This window comes from Cavia porcellus, unplaced genomic scaffold, assembly GCF_034190915.1.
Source record: "Cavia porcellus strain 051 isolate PalLab524CR breed Dunkin Hartley unplaced genomic scaffold, mCavPor4.1 scaffold_2, whole genome shotgun sequence".
Taxonomy (NCBI): domain Eukaryota; kingdom Metazoa; phylum Chordata; class Mammalia; order Rodentia; family Caviidae; genus Cavia; species Cavia porcellus.
The window spans coordinates 70,959,311-70,977,465 of record NW_026947485.1 but is presented as its reverse complement, the minus strand read 5'-3'; the positions used below and the strand labels follow the sequence as shown (position 1 = coordinate 70,977,465).

At 36.6% G+C, this 18,155-nt stretch overlaps 1 protein-coding gene across 6 annotated transcripts in view; it reads left to right on the top strand.

Annotated features, from left to right (window-relative positions):
• Positions 1-17,019, top strand: part of Kif27 (kinesin family member 27) — a 206,118-nt gene extending 189,099 nt beyond the window's left edge. For all 6 annotated transcript variants that reach the window (XM_063243572.1, XM_023567367.2, XM_013158331.3 and 3 more), the window contains one exon: positions 5,704-17,019. In XM_063243572.1, the coding sequence (XP_063099642.1) occupies positions 5,704-6,188 (485 nt within the window). In that variant the 3' untranslated portion in view covers positions 6,189-17,019. The remainder of the gene's footprint in view (positions 1-5,703) is intronic.
• The last annotated feature ends 1,136 nt before the right edge of the window (positions 17,020-18,155 follow it).

The following is an 18,155-nucleotide window of genomic DNA, read 5'->3' as shown; positions in this document are numbered from 1 at the left end:
GATAAAACTTGTTTTAGATAGACATGTGTCTTAGTTATTTTTTTACTCGTTGCTGAGGCAAAATATCTGATGCCCAAAGTTGGGAAAGGAAAGGTTTATTTTTCATAGGTTTTGGAGGTTTTAGTCTATATTTAGTTGGCTCCAAGGCAGGGTGGCATGGTGGGGCCACAGTTCATGGTGGCTGCAAACAGAAAGGCAAAAACCCGTAAGAGAGAGAGACACACACCTTTTTTCTGCCATTACACCACATCCTGGCTCCATCCCTAGGCTGGTATAGCATTCACACCCCCAGTCTAAGTGCTAGACAATAAACCAATCACAAATGCCTAATGCAAAGGCATGAGGCTTGGGGGCCACCGACATAAACCATAACATTCCACCCCTGGCCCCCAAAGACTCATGCACATCCTTTATACAAAAGTAATTTAGTCCATCTTTAAGAGTTGTCCTAACACCTTCAGCATTGTTGAGAAGTTTAAGTCTCAAGTCTCCTCTGATATCTATGGCAAACTCTTAACTGTAAGCCCCTATACAAGTGAAACAAGGTTAAACATTTCTGAAATGTAAAGGCACAAGATAAACATTACTATTTTAAAAATAATAAACAGGGGAATATAAAGCATTGGAAACAAAGCAAGTTCAACATCCAGCAGGGCGAACATTAAGTCCTAGAGTTTTATGCTCAGCATTTGAAGCAATCTGATTTTAAGCAAAGCACTTTTAGGGATTTTAGCTCCTGCAGTTTTTTTAAAAAATCCTCTCTGCTCGCTTTTTGCAGTTTTTCTTGGATGATCCACATTTTTGGCTTTTTTAAACTTTTGGGGTTTCTATTGTACCTTTGGCTTCATCTTTATATCTTTACAAATTGCCCTCTCAGGGGCACACTGCTTGGCCTCCCAGGCCCTTTGCAATCGAGGTAGAAGCCGTTTTACTCTCAGAATTTGTACATTTTTTTGGTAAAATCAGCACCATGTGGATACTGCCAAAGTTTGTTGCTAGCTAGAGCAGTAGCCAGGCTTTGTTTCTTGGCTATAAGGGTATAGTGCCTGGATCGATGGGCTCTGTTTACCTGTGAAGAAAAGCTTTTCTATGTTGCTGCCAGTTTGGACCCTCAGGTGGCTGCCGCCTGAAACCTCGTGGTTGCCACCATTCTGGAGCATGGTGCTCTGCAGCTTTTTCCTCTGAGCAAATTTTTTCACTTTTGCAGTTTTGAGGTTGCAAAAGGAGGAAACCCACTGCTTTCTGGGATGCCCCATGGTCATCTTTTTTATCTCTTTTTTTTTTCTCAGCAGTCAAAGTTTTAGTTCTATCTTTACAATCTACAGCTTTTTTGGAGTTTTCTTTCTGGCCAAACTCACAGCATTTTAAATTATCCTCTGGGCTCTTTGCTCTTGATTTGTAACATATATCTGGCTAAAAGCCCCCAACAATAGCCATGCCACAGCCTCAACATTTAACTGCCTTGAAATTTTCTTTGCCAGATGAATCAGTCCATTTCCCCTAATCTCAGTCTCAGGCAAAGTCTCTGGGCATGAGCAAAATGCAGACAAACTTTCTGCCATGCCATAACACACATCTTGAGGAGACAACAACCAATGCAGTCTTTCTTCTCAGTAGAAACCTCCCAAGCCTGGTCTTTACCATCAGGCTTTTTATTTGCCTTTGGTCTCCGGACCTCTGACCAGAATCTCCTCTACAGAACAGTGTAAGCTGCTCCAGCTCTATGCATCCAGGTGATATGTCTGAACCTTTCCAAACTCTGCCCACAAGCCATTTCTAAAGCCTCTCAAAAAATATGGTCAGGTATAGTCACAGCAACTACCCCACTCTTGGTACTAAATTTTGTCTTACTTTTTATTTGCCACTGAGACAAAATATTTGATGCCCAAAGTTGGGAAAGGAAAGGTTTATGTTTTACAGTTTTTGGAGGTTTTAGTCTATACTCAGTTGGCTCCAAGGCATGGTGGCATGGTGGGGCCATAGTTCATGGTGGCTGCAAACAGAAACTGGCGAGAAAGAGAGAGAGAGAGAGAGAGAGAGAGAGACACACACACACACACACACACACACACACACACACACACCTTCTTCCTGCCATTACATCACATCCTATCTCCATCCCTAGGCCAATATAGCACTCACACCCCCAATCTAAGCACTAGACAGTGAACCAATCACAAATGCATAATGCAAAATCATGAGGCTTGGGGGCCACTGACATAAACCATGACAAGATGTGATGCAAATGTTCAGACACTGCTAAGAAGACTGAACATTCTGATTCTCAATGGAGGAGTACAGAGGTTGCCACTAACATAACTCATTTCCTTTCCTTAAAATACTTCCCACAATACATAATTGAAACTTTTCTTGAAACTGTATTTGCAAAAAGTAAAAAGCTGTGGAGCATAGTGGTTCATGCCTGTAATCCTGCACTTTGGGAGGCTGAGGCAGGGAGACCACCATGAGTTAGAGGCCAGCTGAGGTTACATAGTGAATTCAAGGCCAGCCTGGACCCTGTCTCAAAGAACAAACAAAAAAAGCCCCTAAACTTTGAAAAGTAAACAAATATTAAGTAAAAAACAATAACCAGTATATGATCATCCTAACACTTTTTATTTTTCATTTTTATTGTTATTTTTATTTTTGGTATTGGAGATCAAACTCACAACCTTGCACTTACCAAGCCAGCACTTGAAATGCTGAGCTAAATCCCCAGTCCTCTAATACTTTTTAAAAACCCACTTTCAGGCTGCAGGTTGTAGTTCAGTGGTAGAATATGTTTATCATGTGTAAAACCCTGGGTTCAATCCCAGCCAAAAAACAAACAAGAAAAGACTCATTCATTTTCAAATTTAAGGTACCTGAAATTAGACAGCAAGACTGTAAATGGCCCATGTATATATGACTGAGTCTACTGGACAGTTCTTTTAGAATGACAGTGTGGTGTGATAGCACAAAAACTTGAGAAACCTGTGTCCTCATCTCACTCTTCAAGAAAACAGATGGGAAGGCAAGCTGGGGGTGGGGTGATATGAGGGTAACACCCATCTGACCAATGTGTCTGAGAAGTGTCCTTCTGGTTATACTGCTGAAGATTTCATTTCAGCTAATTTGTTATTCTACCTAGAAACACTTTATGCTTTTGGATTTAAAATATTTTTTTTTATATTTTAATACAGTATTACAGAAATTTTTGAAAATACAGGAAAAAATCAAATCACCCATAAACATATTGTTAGCATAATTCTTTTATAGCCTTATGTTTTAAAAATTATACTTGCAGCCATACTGGGAATATATCTTATTTTATATCCTATCTTAAAATGGCCAGGCATGATGGTGTGCATGCCTGTAATCCTAGCATTAGAAGGCTGAGGCGGGAGGATCACTTGGAGTTTGAGAACAGGCTGAATACTGTGACCCTATCTCAAATAAGTAATAAATAGATGGATGGATGAATGGATGGATGGATAGATAGATGGATGGATAAGCAAACAAGCAAGCTACATCAATATAATGACATTAAGTAAAGGTTATTTGAATTCTAAAATAACTTAAATATATTGAATTCTGAGATTCACTAAATGTGTTCACACTAAAATGTGTCCTAGTTAAGTATGAAACTGTCTGGCTATTCAGTTCTTAGGGATTTTATCACTGCATGTATTACTTTTAAGATGTGGTCTTGCTATGTTGTTCAAGCTGGCCAGCTTATGGGCTCAAGTGATCTTTGGGACCACAGGCACACACCAGTATTCTCAGATTTTAGTTCATTGAGTTTTGTTTTATTTTTCAGATTTTCTTGAGACAGGGTCTCTTGATACAGTTCAGGCTGGTCTTAAACTTGTGGAGTCTTCCTGCCTCAACCTCCTGAGGGCCAGGATTACAGGAATGTACTACCATGCTCAGCAGTTCATTGGATTTTGATAATAGTCTTCTTGTTGTCTGCCTATAAGACTTGTATCTTTGTTCTCTATTTTTGGCATTTTAAAAGAGCAGAAAAAGTAATCTTTTAATTACAATATTTTGATCCTTTGGTGGTCATATCTGTTACAGGGTATCTGTTTTCTAAACTGTTTTGTAAGGATAAAATCAGTTTATACAGACATGAAGTTTCTGTACTTAACTGTTTAAAATGACTAGTATCACTTTAAATCATTACTTCAAACTATAAGTTACTAGAGTCAGATCTAGTTTTCTGGATTGCAATCCTAGGATTTTTTGGGGGGGGGGGCACTGACGGTGATCAGATGTGCTAGGCAAGTGCTACACTGAGCTACACCCCCAGCCATGAAATCTTTTGCAGGTGTGTGACCTCAGACAAATTAATCTTGTCCTAGTTTGCCACCTAAAGTGTAAAATTGTAGAAGAAGGAACCATATTATAAATTATGAAGGCTGCAGGTGGGCTTGGGGTATGTCCCAGCAGTGTGCCCAGCTGTGCTCATCCCATAGGACCTTAAAAATAAGATGCCTGCTTCTGGAACCAGACACCGTGACCTATGGGCAGAAGATTCTTAAAACTTCCTGGTGAGGTTTGGGGCCACTGCCTGTGGGCAGCTTTGAATCTGTTGTAGTTCCATGTTAGGGTCTATGGCATTTGTGAGTTTAGGTGCTTTGTTTTTAAAGAATTTGTAGAGCATCAGCTATGTCTTAAAGTCAAAGCAGGCAATAGGGCTTGCAGAGTTATCTGCATGGATGGTGGCAACTCTGCTCCAGCTGCTGTTGCTATGCAGAAACTATTTTTACTATTTTTCTATAAAAGCTAGAAATCTGTATTTTTATGTGAAACTTTTTTAATTTTGGGTCATGTGGTATTAACATTGGAAGACAACGAAAACATGTCTGTGAGCCAGACTTCACTAGTCACCTGTGTACAACCTGTTTTTAGACCTTGTCTTCATAGGATTAAGAGTATAATAAGCATGTATCAATGTATATTAAAGGGACTAGTGATTTAGCTCAGCGGCATAAGTGCCTGTTTTGCAAGCATGTAGTTGTGAGTTTGATCCTCGGTACCAAAAAAAAAAAAAAAAAAAAAATACACACACACATACTTGGCAGGCATTCATTGATTTACAACTAGTATCTACGTGGATCTCCATTAAATTGGGTTTTACCTTTGATATCAGATATGAATTAAGGGCATCCAAGCTTTGATGTCTTTACTCTCACTCATTCCAGTGGGATTTCTCTCACTGAGGAGTATGATTCAACTGTTTTAATGGCAGAAGTGATGGCACACATCTCAGAGTGTATTTGATAGCAGAAACCCAGTCATCATGGGAGACCAAGCAAGGCTAGATTTTCATACATAACATGCCAAGTACCTGAAGTATACTTGGAAATAACAGAGCAGAGCCAGTGTTCTCTAGAGCTAGCTTCAGTTGGCCAGTATTTGGAGTTCACTAGCAATAAACCAAGCAGACCTAGAAAGGTACCAGACACACCCAGAGTGCGCCTGGGATTCTAGAAAATGCCAAACAAAATTCCTAGTACCAAAATCTCAATTTTGTTCCATGAATTAAAATTCAGTTATATAAGACACCTATGAGTGAAATAATTCATATTGTTTAACAAGATATCTAGAAAATATCATGTATATTGAGTGATAGTAATGTCTTTACATTAGAATTATAATTAAAATATGTGACTTTTGAGAAAATAATCTCTAAATTATTAGTTTTGGGATTATTTTCAGATCATGGTGCTGTAGATGGAGTCCTGAACCCAGAAGAGGCATGTGTGCTTTCAGAAGAATTAAAGTGGGCATCCAGAACTGAAAGTATGAAATTAAATGGACAAGAAAGAGAAGTAGACACTTCTTCAAGCAACTTAAGAACACAGACAAATGCTCAAAAGTGTTGGGACGATGTCTCCGAGTTACCTCCGGTTTGCAGCTCTTTACCACCCACCAGCGGACAGTTGTTAAACAGTGCTGATAAAACAGAAACAAATGATGACCAGCTTTTCAGGCCTCACAGTCGACCGTCATACCCAGTTCAGCCAGTAGGAGACAGGGGGCAGCTCCACAGTGTCACACCCATCAAGCTGTGCCGCAGGGAATTGCGCCAGATCTCTGCCTCAGAACTGTTGCTGCGACGTTCTGGTCTTGGAGTTGGGGTTGGGTCAGTGATTACTGAGTCCATTCAAGCATCTAGGAAACCTAGTGACCTGAAAACATAGATGAACAGTAGAACTTTCAGTTTGGTAGCTAGCGTTAAGATTCCATTTTCTAACTTATTAAAAAAATTAAAGCTCAAGTTCGTTAGTTCTTCCATCAGAATAGAGGAAGAAGGGAATGAATGATCTTTTATATCCTTTTAAGAGGTATAAATCTTCAGTAGTATATTTTGTGAGTTTTAGCTTGTGTTTCCATAATAATCAAACACATGTTTTCCAGTACTTGTAAATATTTTCACTTATAAATATGTGTAACATTTTTTCAGGCATTTTTTTTTTTAGTCATATTTGAAAAAAACTAATAGACTAAAATAGCCTTCAAATGTATATTACTGTATAATATAAAAGTATGTTATAAGAATGTTATGTTGTTATTCTAAAATACTAGTATATTGCTTTTTTAAATATTTCTTATTTTCTAAATATTTAGAAATATTTTAAATATTTAGAATAAAAGGAATATTTTAAATATTTCTTTTTTTTTTCCTAAATATTTCTTAGGTTAGAGGGAGAATCACATGTGGCATGTTTCAGCACAGCTGAAATTTTGTATGACATAAAGAAAGGTGTAGGACAAGATACCCTGCCAAGTTTATGTCTAAGGCTGATTTGCAGTTCTAGGTCCAAAGGAGTTGGGTGGTCAATCTTGACTCTGTTCTCTGATGTTTTCTAGAATTAAAATTTATAATGTTATGTTATTGGTTTGCTCATATAGTAAAATGGAAGTTTTCATCTTTACTCTGCCCTTACCTTCAACATGTCTCATTATGATACCAAAATTGGGAGACATGTACAGTTCCATGGAACAGGGAAACAGTGATAGAATAATAGTAAAGCAGTATTCCCAGCATTCCCAGGAAAAGTACACTGGTTGTGACCACCTGGATACTTTGAAGATTCAGTAAAGCTTGAAATGTAGCTGGAGGATCATTAGCTAAGAACCTGATGGGTGTCAGTTTGAGATTTTCTTTTATAATCTGCTTCCTTAGGTTTTTCACACAGGCAGGAAAAACTACCCTGGAACTGCAAACATGTTAATGAAATTTTCCTAAAACTTCTTTTGGCCAAGATCTTAGTATGTATTGTCCAGAATTAAGAACTGAACAATTTTTCCATAAGTTCTTTTTCACTATATTTTTCTATCAATATTTCATTATAACAATCTGATGAATTACTTTGTTACTTTTCATTTTCCAAATTCTTTAAATGAGAGTTGAGTTTCTCAGACTAATTGAGTGGGAGCAGCAACAAATCCACCTTGACTTCTTAGGGATGCTGTCCGATGAGAGGCCCTTGCTTCCGACCGAATCCACATGTTCTCATCTGATGCTGCTGTGGACTTTCCTTTGCACTTTCCTCTGCTGTTGTTGACCTGACCATCTCTCCCAAGACCCAAACTGCCACCCTGGGCTCTATACACTTTTAAGGGCTCTTCCTTTTCCTAGCTGCCAGCCCCTAGAGACTGCTGCTCTTTGTCCTACTGCTAAAAACCAGTACTTACAGGAAAAGAGAACAAAATGGTAAAACAGTTTATCTCTTAAATATGATACTAAAAATTTTAAATTTATTTAAAATTACAGTTTAAGTAGAAATCTGTGGAATAAACCTGGGAACTGGGAACTGAACAGTTTATTGGCCTAATGAGAAATTGCCTTTGGTTTGGATGACAGAAATATATATATATATATATATATATATATGTCTTATGGCAAAAGCCCAGTGCCTTCAACAAAACAGCAATTATCTATTTATTAGTAAATGCATATTGATGATAATCCTGTCTTGGTTACATTTCTTGAGGCTGAAACAGAATACCCAACACCCAAAGTAAAAGGAGGAAAGGCTTGTTTTTGCTCATAGTTTGTAGAGGTTTCAGTTCATAGTTGGCTGGCTCCAGGGCAGGGTGGAATAGCAAAGGAGCATCACAAAGGAGAAACAGTCCATGGTGAGCAGAATGCAGGAGAGCACCTGAGCAGCCTGCCTCTCCCCGTATCCAATCCAGGCTTACTTGCTATTTGAGTAGTGTCATCCACACCCAGGTGGGCCTTCCCATTATCCACACCCACCTGTGCTACACCAATTAGTGGACTCCTTTAGTAATCACACTTCCTTAATCATAGCATCACACACTCTAGATCCAGCCACCTCTGATCTCCCTTTGACCAAATGAGGCTTTGGGGGGACATCTAGACACAAACCATAACACAGCCCAATTACAAATTCCTTGTAAGATTAAGTAATATGCTATTCCTTAATTATAAATAATTTATATAAGAATGCATTCTAATACTGGATCCTGCTTTCCCAAGACATAAATAAGTATGTATATATATATATATATTTGTTTTATCAGTGGAAATATAAATACATTTTCTGACTAACAAAGCAAGAAAACATATCAAATTAACAGTGACTTGATAATGCAAATGTGTATTGACTGCTAAGTAGCAAAGTTACGATTTTCCCCCCTGCTTTTGGTTAAATATTATTTATTTTTTATGTGCTATGATAAATTTCATGGATATATATATTCAAACACACATAAATAATATTTCCTGGCCAGGTACAGAGGCACTCACTCAGGAGGTTGGGCAAGAGAATCACAACTTTGAGGCCAGTCTGGGCAACTTAGCAAGACTGTCTGACAAACAAAAGGGCATAGGATGTAGTTCAGTGGTAGAGAGCCCTTGGGTTTGGTCCCCAGTATTGCAACAATAACAAAAATATCCTGAAAAATATATTCTAGAACTTCTGACCATTTTAGCTTAGTCAGTACTCTAGGAAACAAAAACTAATCTGCTTCCTGTGGGCAAATAAAATTATGTTTTAAAATGTATTAACAGTTTTTACAGCTTTTTTTACTGTAAACATTTTGTCATTGTGTTTGCCTTTTTGCATGCCTACAAAATGTGGTTTTCCTTTTTTTTTGTTCATTATATTCTTTTTATTTTCTACTAGTAACAGCATTTGAAAGGAAAACCTGTGGCTCTGTAAAATAGTATTTTCTCTCCTAATTCCCACATGTTATAGGTAACAGAGTTGGGAGAATTTGTAGGTATGGATGATAAAAACATTGAAGTGTTTTTTACTTTTTTTAATATTTCTGTTTTTTTCTTCTTTTTTTCCTTTCTTTTTCAGTGCTGGGGATTAAACCTAGGGTCTCAGATTGTTAAGGAAAATTATGTGTGCTTGTTTGCAAACAGATTCCTTACATGAAAGATATAAAGTCTTCCGTTAAGTTTCAGGATGAATCATAAAGGACTCAAATATTTGGCAAGTTTTCAGTTCTTTGTTGAACATATATACTCAGATAGTAAAAACAAGCATGCCTTTGATCTTTCAATTATTTCCTTAGATACATTGTTTTTAATTCTCCACCAACACTGCACCCCACCATGGGTAACTGCTTGTATTCCTTATTCTTGGAATGTCCTGCATACCAGGTACTGGAATGGCGTGATTGTCATGGTGGTCTTCATGTTTAACTCAACATGGTGGTAATAAGAACAAGAGAATTATACAAAGAAGCACCAGAAAACCCTGATGTTTCAAAGTTGTTTTTGATGTTTTGTATTATTCTCATTTGTCTATTTTTATATTTTTTTATTCTAGGGAAGTTCAATAGGGTCAACCAAAGTACTAATATTCCCAATGGTAGCAGTGTAATTTGAACCCAAAAATACTGAATTAGACTTTGCTTTTCTGTTCTGTTGGCTAATTATAGGGACTTTTTTGTTTCCTTTTTGAAACAAGGTTTTGCTGTACAGTTTAGGCTAGCTTTAACTCCATTTGTAACCCTAGCTGGCCTTGACTCACAGCAATTCCCTTGCATCAGTCTCCCGAGTACACCACCACAATACAGGTGTACATCACCATGCCTGGCCTCTATTGGCTAACTATAATACACAATTCCATTGAATTATCTCTGATAGTACTTTAAGAGAAAAATAGAACATTTTCCTAGATTTTGCTTTACTGAGCAGCATCCCTATAACCTCAAAAAACAAACCCATTTACAAGAGACAGGAGTAGAAAACTAAATCTTTTTAAAACTTAATGATTCTTAAAACATTTAATACTGGTATAATTAATGTTTAAAAAGGAAATTATTATTATTATTTTTTTGTCTTTTTCATTTTTATCAGTATCAGGGATCGAACTCACGACCGTCTGCTTGCAAGGCAGGTGCTTATGCCACTGAGCTAAACCCCCTGCCCCAAAAAAAGGAAATTATTTTAAAAGATCCTATTATTACACTATACATAAAGTATATAACAAAGTATTTGAAGTCCAGAGAAGTAAGTATTGATATGTCTTTTTTTTAATTCTTATTTTTCTTTTCTTTTTCTGGTGCTAAAGATTGAACCCAGGGCCTTGTCATTAAGGCAAGCACTCTACCACTAAGATGAGCCCTCCACTTTAGCAGTCTTATTTTTAAACAAATCACGTTTTCAACCATTACCAACAAATTATAGGTGTGTGCCTACAAGCTTTCATTCTCCATGATGATCAGGATTCATGTAGACAACTAGGGCCACAGGGAGAGAAGTTTATCTGAAAGCATTGTATAGCCCAACAAATAATTTTTGAAACTATTTGGAGAAATACATTTTATTTCTTTGGCCAAAGTATTATAGACAGCTAACTTAGGTAAAAATATTATAGGCTGGGCCCTCAAGGGAGTCAGTACAGAAGACAAGCACACATTACAATTGTGGCAAGAAGTGCATCTGTTGGATGCCAGGCCTACACACCACCCCAGGGGATAATTGATATCACCTGGCCCAATCGAGTCCAGACAGACATTAGTCACTCAAGTGGGTGATCAGGACCCTCTGACCCATCTCTTCCTAAAAAGGTCTTTGCTCTTTCTATGTACACTTGCTATATGATTGACTTTCCTATTTAAATATTACCTAATGGGCTATAATCATAATCTTACTGGCTGATCACAGTTTTGACCCACATTGTACCCACCTGATGACTTTGCTCTATAAAATTCCTTTGAAATATGGGCTCATTGGCAGCCCATTTCCAGATCTCCTCCTGCCTCTTAGGAGCTATCTGTCTCTATAAATTTTTCCTACTATTAACCTCCATTGTTCCTTAGAATTCATTCTTTGGTTTTGGGGAACATGAACTTGGCATAGCTGACATCTAGCAGGTTGAGATTTACATTTATTTTCCTATTTCAAAAGGACAGAAACCTAATCTCAACCTTTGGCACTCATTAAATCCTAAACAAACTCTTAGTGCTGGATTTGCCATTTGGAAGTATACATCCAAGTTTATATACCCATTCCTTTTCCTATGATTATTATTTGAGATTATATGAAAAGCTGTTCTAGCAGAATTTAAATGGCAATTATGAACTCATTCAATAAAGAATTACAAGAAACAGTAGTTTTGGAAAAAAATCCAATGGCCTGACAAACCAGCTAAACTTAAGTAATTTTACCAATGAAGAACAATGACATGGTATATGGAAAAAATTCTGATTATAAAAAAAAATATCAGGATTCGTCTTTATAAAACAATACAGTACTAACGACCACTTTGCTTCGTGTTTCACTCTGCTAAAATCATGCTAATTTTTCTCCTGAAAAACCTGTAGGTAAAAGATTTCCATTCACGATGACAAATCAGCAGCTATAGGTCTGCATAGGCTGAATTAATACTAATTTTTGTGTGTGAACTGCAAGTGGTATTTCACTATTCTACCGCAGAGGAATGAGGAGTTAGCTTAATTTGACTGATGCATAATTGTGGCAATTTGTAAGAATTGATTCTGTCAAGGTTTTGTTTTCTAGCATGATTACATTCTGTAGATGGAAAAATGAAAATGGCAAAGGGTTTTGTAGTGAAGGCCTACCTCTTAGGAACTCCCATTCCAGGCACATCTGCACTGCCCTGTCTCACCCAGGGCCGCCAGTCCCCAGCTAACTCCATGCCAGGATTCAAAGAGGTCCTAATCTCAGTTGTCAAGTATTTTAGATAATGTATATTAGAAATTAGTATACTAATATTAATTAACAGTATATGGCATTTTCTAAACCATCTGGTAGCATTTTCTTTACAAGAAAACTATTTATGAATTGCTACTTTGCACTTAAAGCATAATATTTTTCAAATCCAACTTAATTTAATAAACTGAGGGGGAAACTACTAGTATAAATTATCAGATAGCAGTCTGTTCATTTATCATTGAGGACATAAAAACACGTAACTTGGGGCTGGGGATTTAGCTCAGGGGCATAACGTCTGCCTTGCAAACAGGCAGTTGTGAGTTCGATCCCTGGTACTGATAAAAAGGAAAAAGACAAAACAACAACAACAACAAAAACATGTAACTGAAGCATCGTATATAAAATAAATAGGTTTTTCATAGAATTGGCTCTCAAAAAGTAACTTGGCATGTATGGCTGCTATTTTATGTGTACTATAAAACATTTTCTGAGACAGAGACGGAGACTCTAAGAAACCAAGATACATTTTTTTCTAAACAAATTGATTCTCAGCGCTTTAGTCATACATTACCAGCAAATGATGGTATTCTCTGGGAAGTTTTATGTACATTCTGCTCTTGAAAACATTTTTAAAACTTGCTTAATCTACTTAAAGGCACAAATTTGCTTTCTGACTGAAAGAATATGTTAATATGTTTTTACTGAGTTTTTGACCACCAGCTCTTCACTATTTATTACTTAGTTACATTTGAAAATTACTGAATTGTAGCTAGAAAATGAATTTTTAAAAATAGCATTGTTTCCATCTGATAACCATAAAGATACCTAAAACTCTACCACTACCACTCCCCCTCCCTAGGAAGAACATGGTAGAACAAGTTCACCGTTGGCATATATGCTGAAGTATGATCGGGTTAACAGCAAAGTCAGTTTTCATCCAGCTTTGGTACTCTCAGCTACTGTATGCAAGAAGTGTATTAGAATTACAATTGACATTACCATGGTCAGAAGACAGCTCACTCCCCTTAATTTGCAAATATCTGCCAATATCAAGAAATACTGTATTTTGAGCTGGGAGTAGATGGCGCATGTCTCTCAGTCCCAACACTCTGGCTGAGACAGGAGGATCACAAGTTCAAGCCCAGTCTGAGCAACTTAGTGACACAGGAGAGCCTATCTTGAGTCGAAAAATAAAAGGCTCAGGTTGTAGCTCAGTGTGAAGGTTCTGGGTTCAAGCCCTAGTACCATAAAAAAGTCTGTCCATATAGGTCAAAGCATCATAACCTGAGCAGCCAAGTGAGGGAAGAAAAGGCCAGGATTCCAGGGTAATAGAACCTACAATTAGGAGTATTCTACTGGATTGTGAACAAATCAGTCAGGAAGAATGCTTATACTTTCTATAAAAGAGTTAACGTGGAGCAAGAGTTCTCTTAACAAAGTTCAGTACAACACTGAGTATCCCAAATGGACACAGAGGCATATGCCTGAAGCCCCAGCTACTTAAGAGGCTGAGGTGGGAGGATCAGTTGAGCACAGGAGTTTGAGATTGGCCTGAGCAACATAGATCCTTTCTCAAAGAAAGAGAGAAAAAAAAAAATGAGAGGGAGAAAAAAAAGGAAAATAGAAACTAGAAGCTGAGGTGGTAGTTAGTTACTTATTTTCTGAGGAAAAAAATCACAAAAAGCACCTATAGCCAGAAATTTTCTATAGATTGTTATTGTAATTTTCCTGTGTTCTATAGCCAGAAATTTTCTAGATTGTTATAGGAATTTTCCTGTTCTGTGTTTTCTATAGCCCTTTTATTTGTTTGTGAATAGAGCTGAGAACTAACAACCCAACCCTTCAAGGAACTTACATTCTACTAATACATGCTATGGTGAATTTAGAGCAATACTGTATAAGGGAATAGAGTATTAATGGTACTTTTTAGATGGAAATATGTTTCTGGGGTTATACAAACACAAAGCCATAAAAATAGGTACAAAATCTGGGCTGGGGATTTAGCTCGGTGGCATGAGTGCCTGCCGAGCAAGTGCAAGATCCTTAGTTCAATCCCTGGTACTGCAAAAAAAAAAAAAAAAAAAAAATAGGTACAAAATCACTAATGAAAAAAATTGCGTTTCCTTTGACCTACTGTGTGTCTGCTCAAAGGGGGCAAGTATCAGAAATTTCATCCAAATATGAATCACATCAACCAACTTGAGGGGAAGGCAGTGATAAATTGTGCTGTGCCATTGTGTCCCTTTGCAAACTCTACCTCTTTAATCTACATTATTGCTTAGGATTTATTCCAAGTTTTGGCTATTTCACTTAAAAACTTAAAAAACAACCTATATAAAATTTACCATTTTAAGCTGTACAATTTAGTTTTTATAATATTTGTTATGTGGTGCAATGCTAATTTCACAAAATCTTCATTTCTCAGAAAGGCTCTTTCCCTAGTAGTAGTCAGTCCCAATTTCCCCTCCTGCGTTCCTTACAATTTCCCCTATTCCATTCCAAACCTACTGTCTGTCTCTATTTCATATAAATGATAGCATACATTATGTAACATTTGTGTCTGGCCTATTCACTCAGCAAAATTTTTCAAAGTTCATCTTTATAGCATGTAACAGTATTTTATTCCTATAAATGAATAATATTTCATTGTGTGAATATGCCACTTTGACAGTTGATGGAATTTAGATTATTTCCACTTTTTGAGTATTATGAATAACAAAAATGTATAAGGCTGTGTAAATTTATGTACATGTTTTCATATGAACATGTTTTTAGTTCTCTTAGTCATGTATCTAGAAACAGAAATGCTGAGTTATATAGTAATTCTATGTAACTTTTGGAGGTATTACCAAACATTACCAGAGCAATTGCACTAATTTCATTCCCAAGAGCAGTGTATCAAGGTTAAAGCTTTTCCACATCCTTGGAACACTTACTATTTTCTGTCTTTTTAAATTATAGTTGGCCAGGCATGGTGGCTCATGCCTGTAATCCCAGCACTTAGGAGGCTGAGGCAGGAGGATTGTTGTGAGTTCAAGACCAGCCTGGGATACAAACTGAGCTCATGGCCAGCCTGTACTGCATAGCCTGCAGCCTGCAGAGAGGCTCTGAATCAAAAAAAAAAAAAAATTATAGCTATCCTAGAACATCTCATGGTAGTTTTAAGTTGTATTTTTATAGTAATTAATGATACTAGCTCTTATGTTTATTGGCTGTTTCCATATTTTTTGAAAAATGTCTTTTCAAATCCTTTGGCCCCAATTGCTCCTACTGCTTGTGTGTATGTATGTGAGTTTGTCTTTACAGGGAATCCATAGCTTTGGGCATGTAGGCAAGCCTTTACTTTTTAAAATTTTTCTATTGCAACAGTCTATACATTGCCCAGGTTGGCCTCAAACTTGCAATTCTCTTGTCTCAGCTTCCTGAGTAGTTGGGATTACAGGTTTGTAACACTAGGCCCAACCCTTTGCCTATTTTAAATTAATTATCTTTTCATTATTCAGTTATAAAAGCTCTTTGTATATTCTAAATACAAGTCTGCTGTCAAGATGAATAACTGGTAAATATTTTCTCCTTTTTCTGGGTTTTACTTTCTGATGGTATTCTTTGCATTGTGAAAGTTTTTATTTTTGATTCAGTCCAATTAACTATTTCTCCTTGGTTGCTTGTGCTTTAGTTTTCTACCTAAGAAATCACTGTCTAATCCAGGATCATGCTGATGTATACCAATGTTTGTTGGTCCATTTTATAAAATTAATTTTATTGGTATACTTTTAAAACATAATAATCACAATCATCACAGGGAATTTGTACCTGTACATTATATATCTCAATTTTTTTCTCATTCCCCTCCCTTCCCTTCAATCCTTCTGCCCTTCTAAAACTTTGTTTTTATTGTTTTCCTTCCATTCTTTTTTATCCCTAGTCCCTTCTTTCCTTTGGCCTCTACCTTATTCCTCTTCATGTGTGAACATTTTTTTCTACTTTTGAACATCTATCATTCATTTTGGTCCTTATTTTTATTTAAATGTATGTGAAATTTACTTAGGATTATGTTCTCAAGGTACATCCATTTATCTAAAAATGTCTCATTTATATTTAAGAGAGTATAGTAGTCCATTATATATAAAAATACATTTTCTTTATCCATTCATCTGCTGATGGGCATCTAGACTATTTGTAAGATTTAGCTATTACAAATTATGCTGCTATAAGCATGCGTGTGTATATATTGCTATCATTTGATGCTTTGAACTCTTTCAGAAAGATATGTACAAGGGGAACAGCTAGGACAAATGTAACCTCCAGTCTTAATTTTTTGAGGAATCTTCACATTGGTTATAACAATTCACACTCCCACCAACAGTAGAGAAGGGTTCCTTTTTCCTCACAGCCTTAGCAGGATTTGTTATTGCTTGATTTCTTGATGACAGCCATTCTTTCTGGAGTGAGATGGAATCTAGGTGTTCTTTTAATTTGCATTTCTTGAATGACCACTGATATTGAACATTTTCTTATATATTTATTTGTTGTTTATACTTCTTCTGAGAAGTGTCTACTCATTTCAGATGCCCATTTTTGGGTTGAGTCTTTAAATTTGGTGGACTGTCAGATTTTCTTGAGTTCTTTACATATCCTAAATATTAGCCCTTTGTCTGAACAGTAGCTGTTAAAAATTCTTCCACACTCTGTGGGTTGTCTGTTCACTCTATTGTTGTTTTTGTTTTCTTCTCCTGTGAAAAGCTTTTAATATATGTGATCCTCACTGTTGATTCTTTTCAATATTTCCCATTTGATTGGGATTTTGTTCAAAGGTTTTTGCCTATACTGATGTCTTTCAACAGATTAAATATTTGTTTTAACATTTAGATCTTTGACCCAGTTTGATTTAGTGCATAGTGGGAGGTATGAGTCTGAGCTTACTCTCTGACATGTGGAAAGCCAATTTTCCTGGAGCCACTTATTAAAGAGACTGCTTTTCCAGTGAGGGTGCTTGGTACCTTTGTCAAAGACAAGATATGTGAGTGTGCTTAAAGTTGTTTTTGCATCTTCTCTTCTGTTCCATTGATCCTTGGGTATGTTTTGTTTTTTGTTTTACAAGTGCCATGCTGTTTTTATCATAGTAGCTTTGTAGTATAATTTCAAGTCAGGGACTGTGATATTCCCTCCCTTCTCCTTTGTTGTCTAGAATTACTTTTGCTATTCCAGGTCTCTTATGGTTTGATATGAATTTTAATATTATTTTCCCTAGCCCCATGAGGTATGCTATTAGTACTTTGATTGGGATTGCATAAAGCCATATAACAGTTTTGCAAAAATTGCTATTTTTATTAGACTGATTCTAGCTACTCAAGAACCAAGAATGTCTCTCAATTTTCTGGTTATCTCTTCAATCTCCTTTTTCAGGGTACTGTAGTTTTCAATGTATAGGTCTTTTATTTCCTGTTAGATTAATTCCTAAGTAAAAATACTTAGAAATTTATTGATGCTATTGTAAAATATATTTCCCTAATTTCTCTCTCAATGAGTTATTCATGTACAGGAATGCTACTGATTTTTTTTTAATTTTTAAAAATTTTGATTTTTTTTTTTTTAATTTTTGACACAAGATGTCACTATGTAATTCAACCTGGCTTTCAACTCACTGTGTAGCTCAGGTTGGCCTTAAACATACAGCAATGTGCCTTCCTCAGCTTCACAAGTGATTTTTTTTTAAAGAGCTAAGTTTGCCAGGCATGGTGACACATGCCTGTAATTCCAGTACTCAGAAGGCTGAGGCAGGAAGATTGTTCCAAGTTCAAGACCAGCCTGGGCTACAAAGTGAGCGCAAGGCTGGCCTGTACTGCATAGTGAGACTCAGTCTCAAAAACATAAAAATAAATAAATAAATAAGAACTAAGTTTCTGTGTTTTTGCAGCACTGAGGGTCAAACCCAGTCTCACACCACCTCTGAGCTACATTTCCCAGCCATCATTCATTTTTAAGTGTTGACTTTCTATCTGCT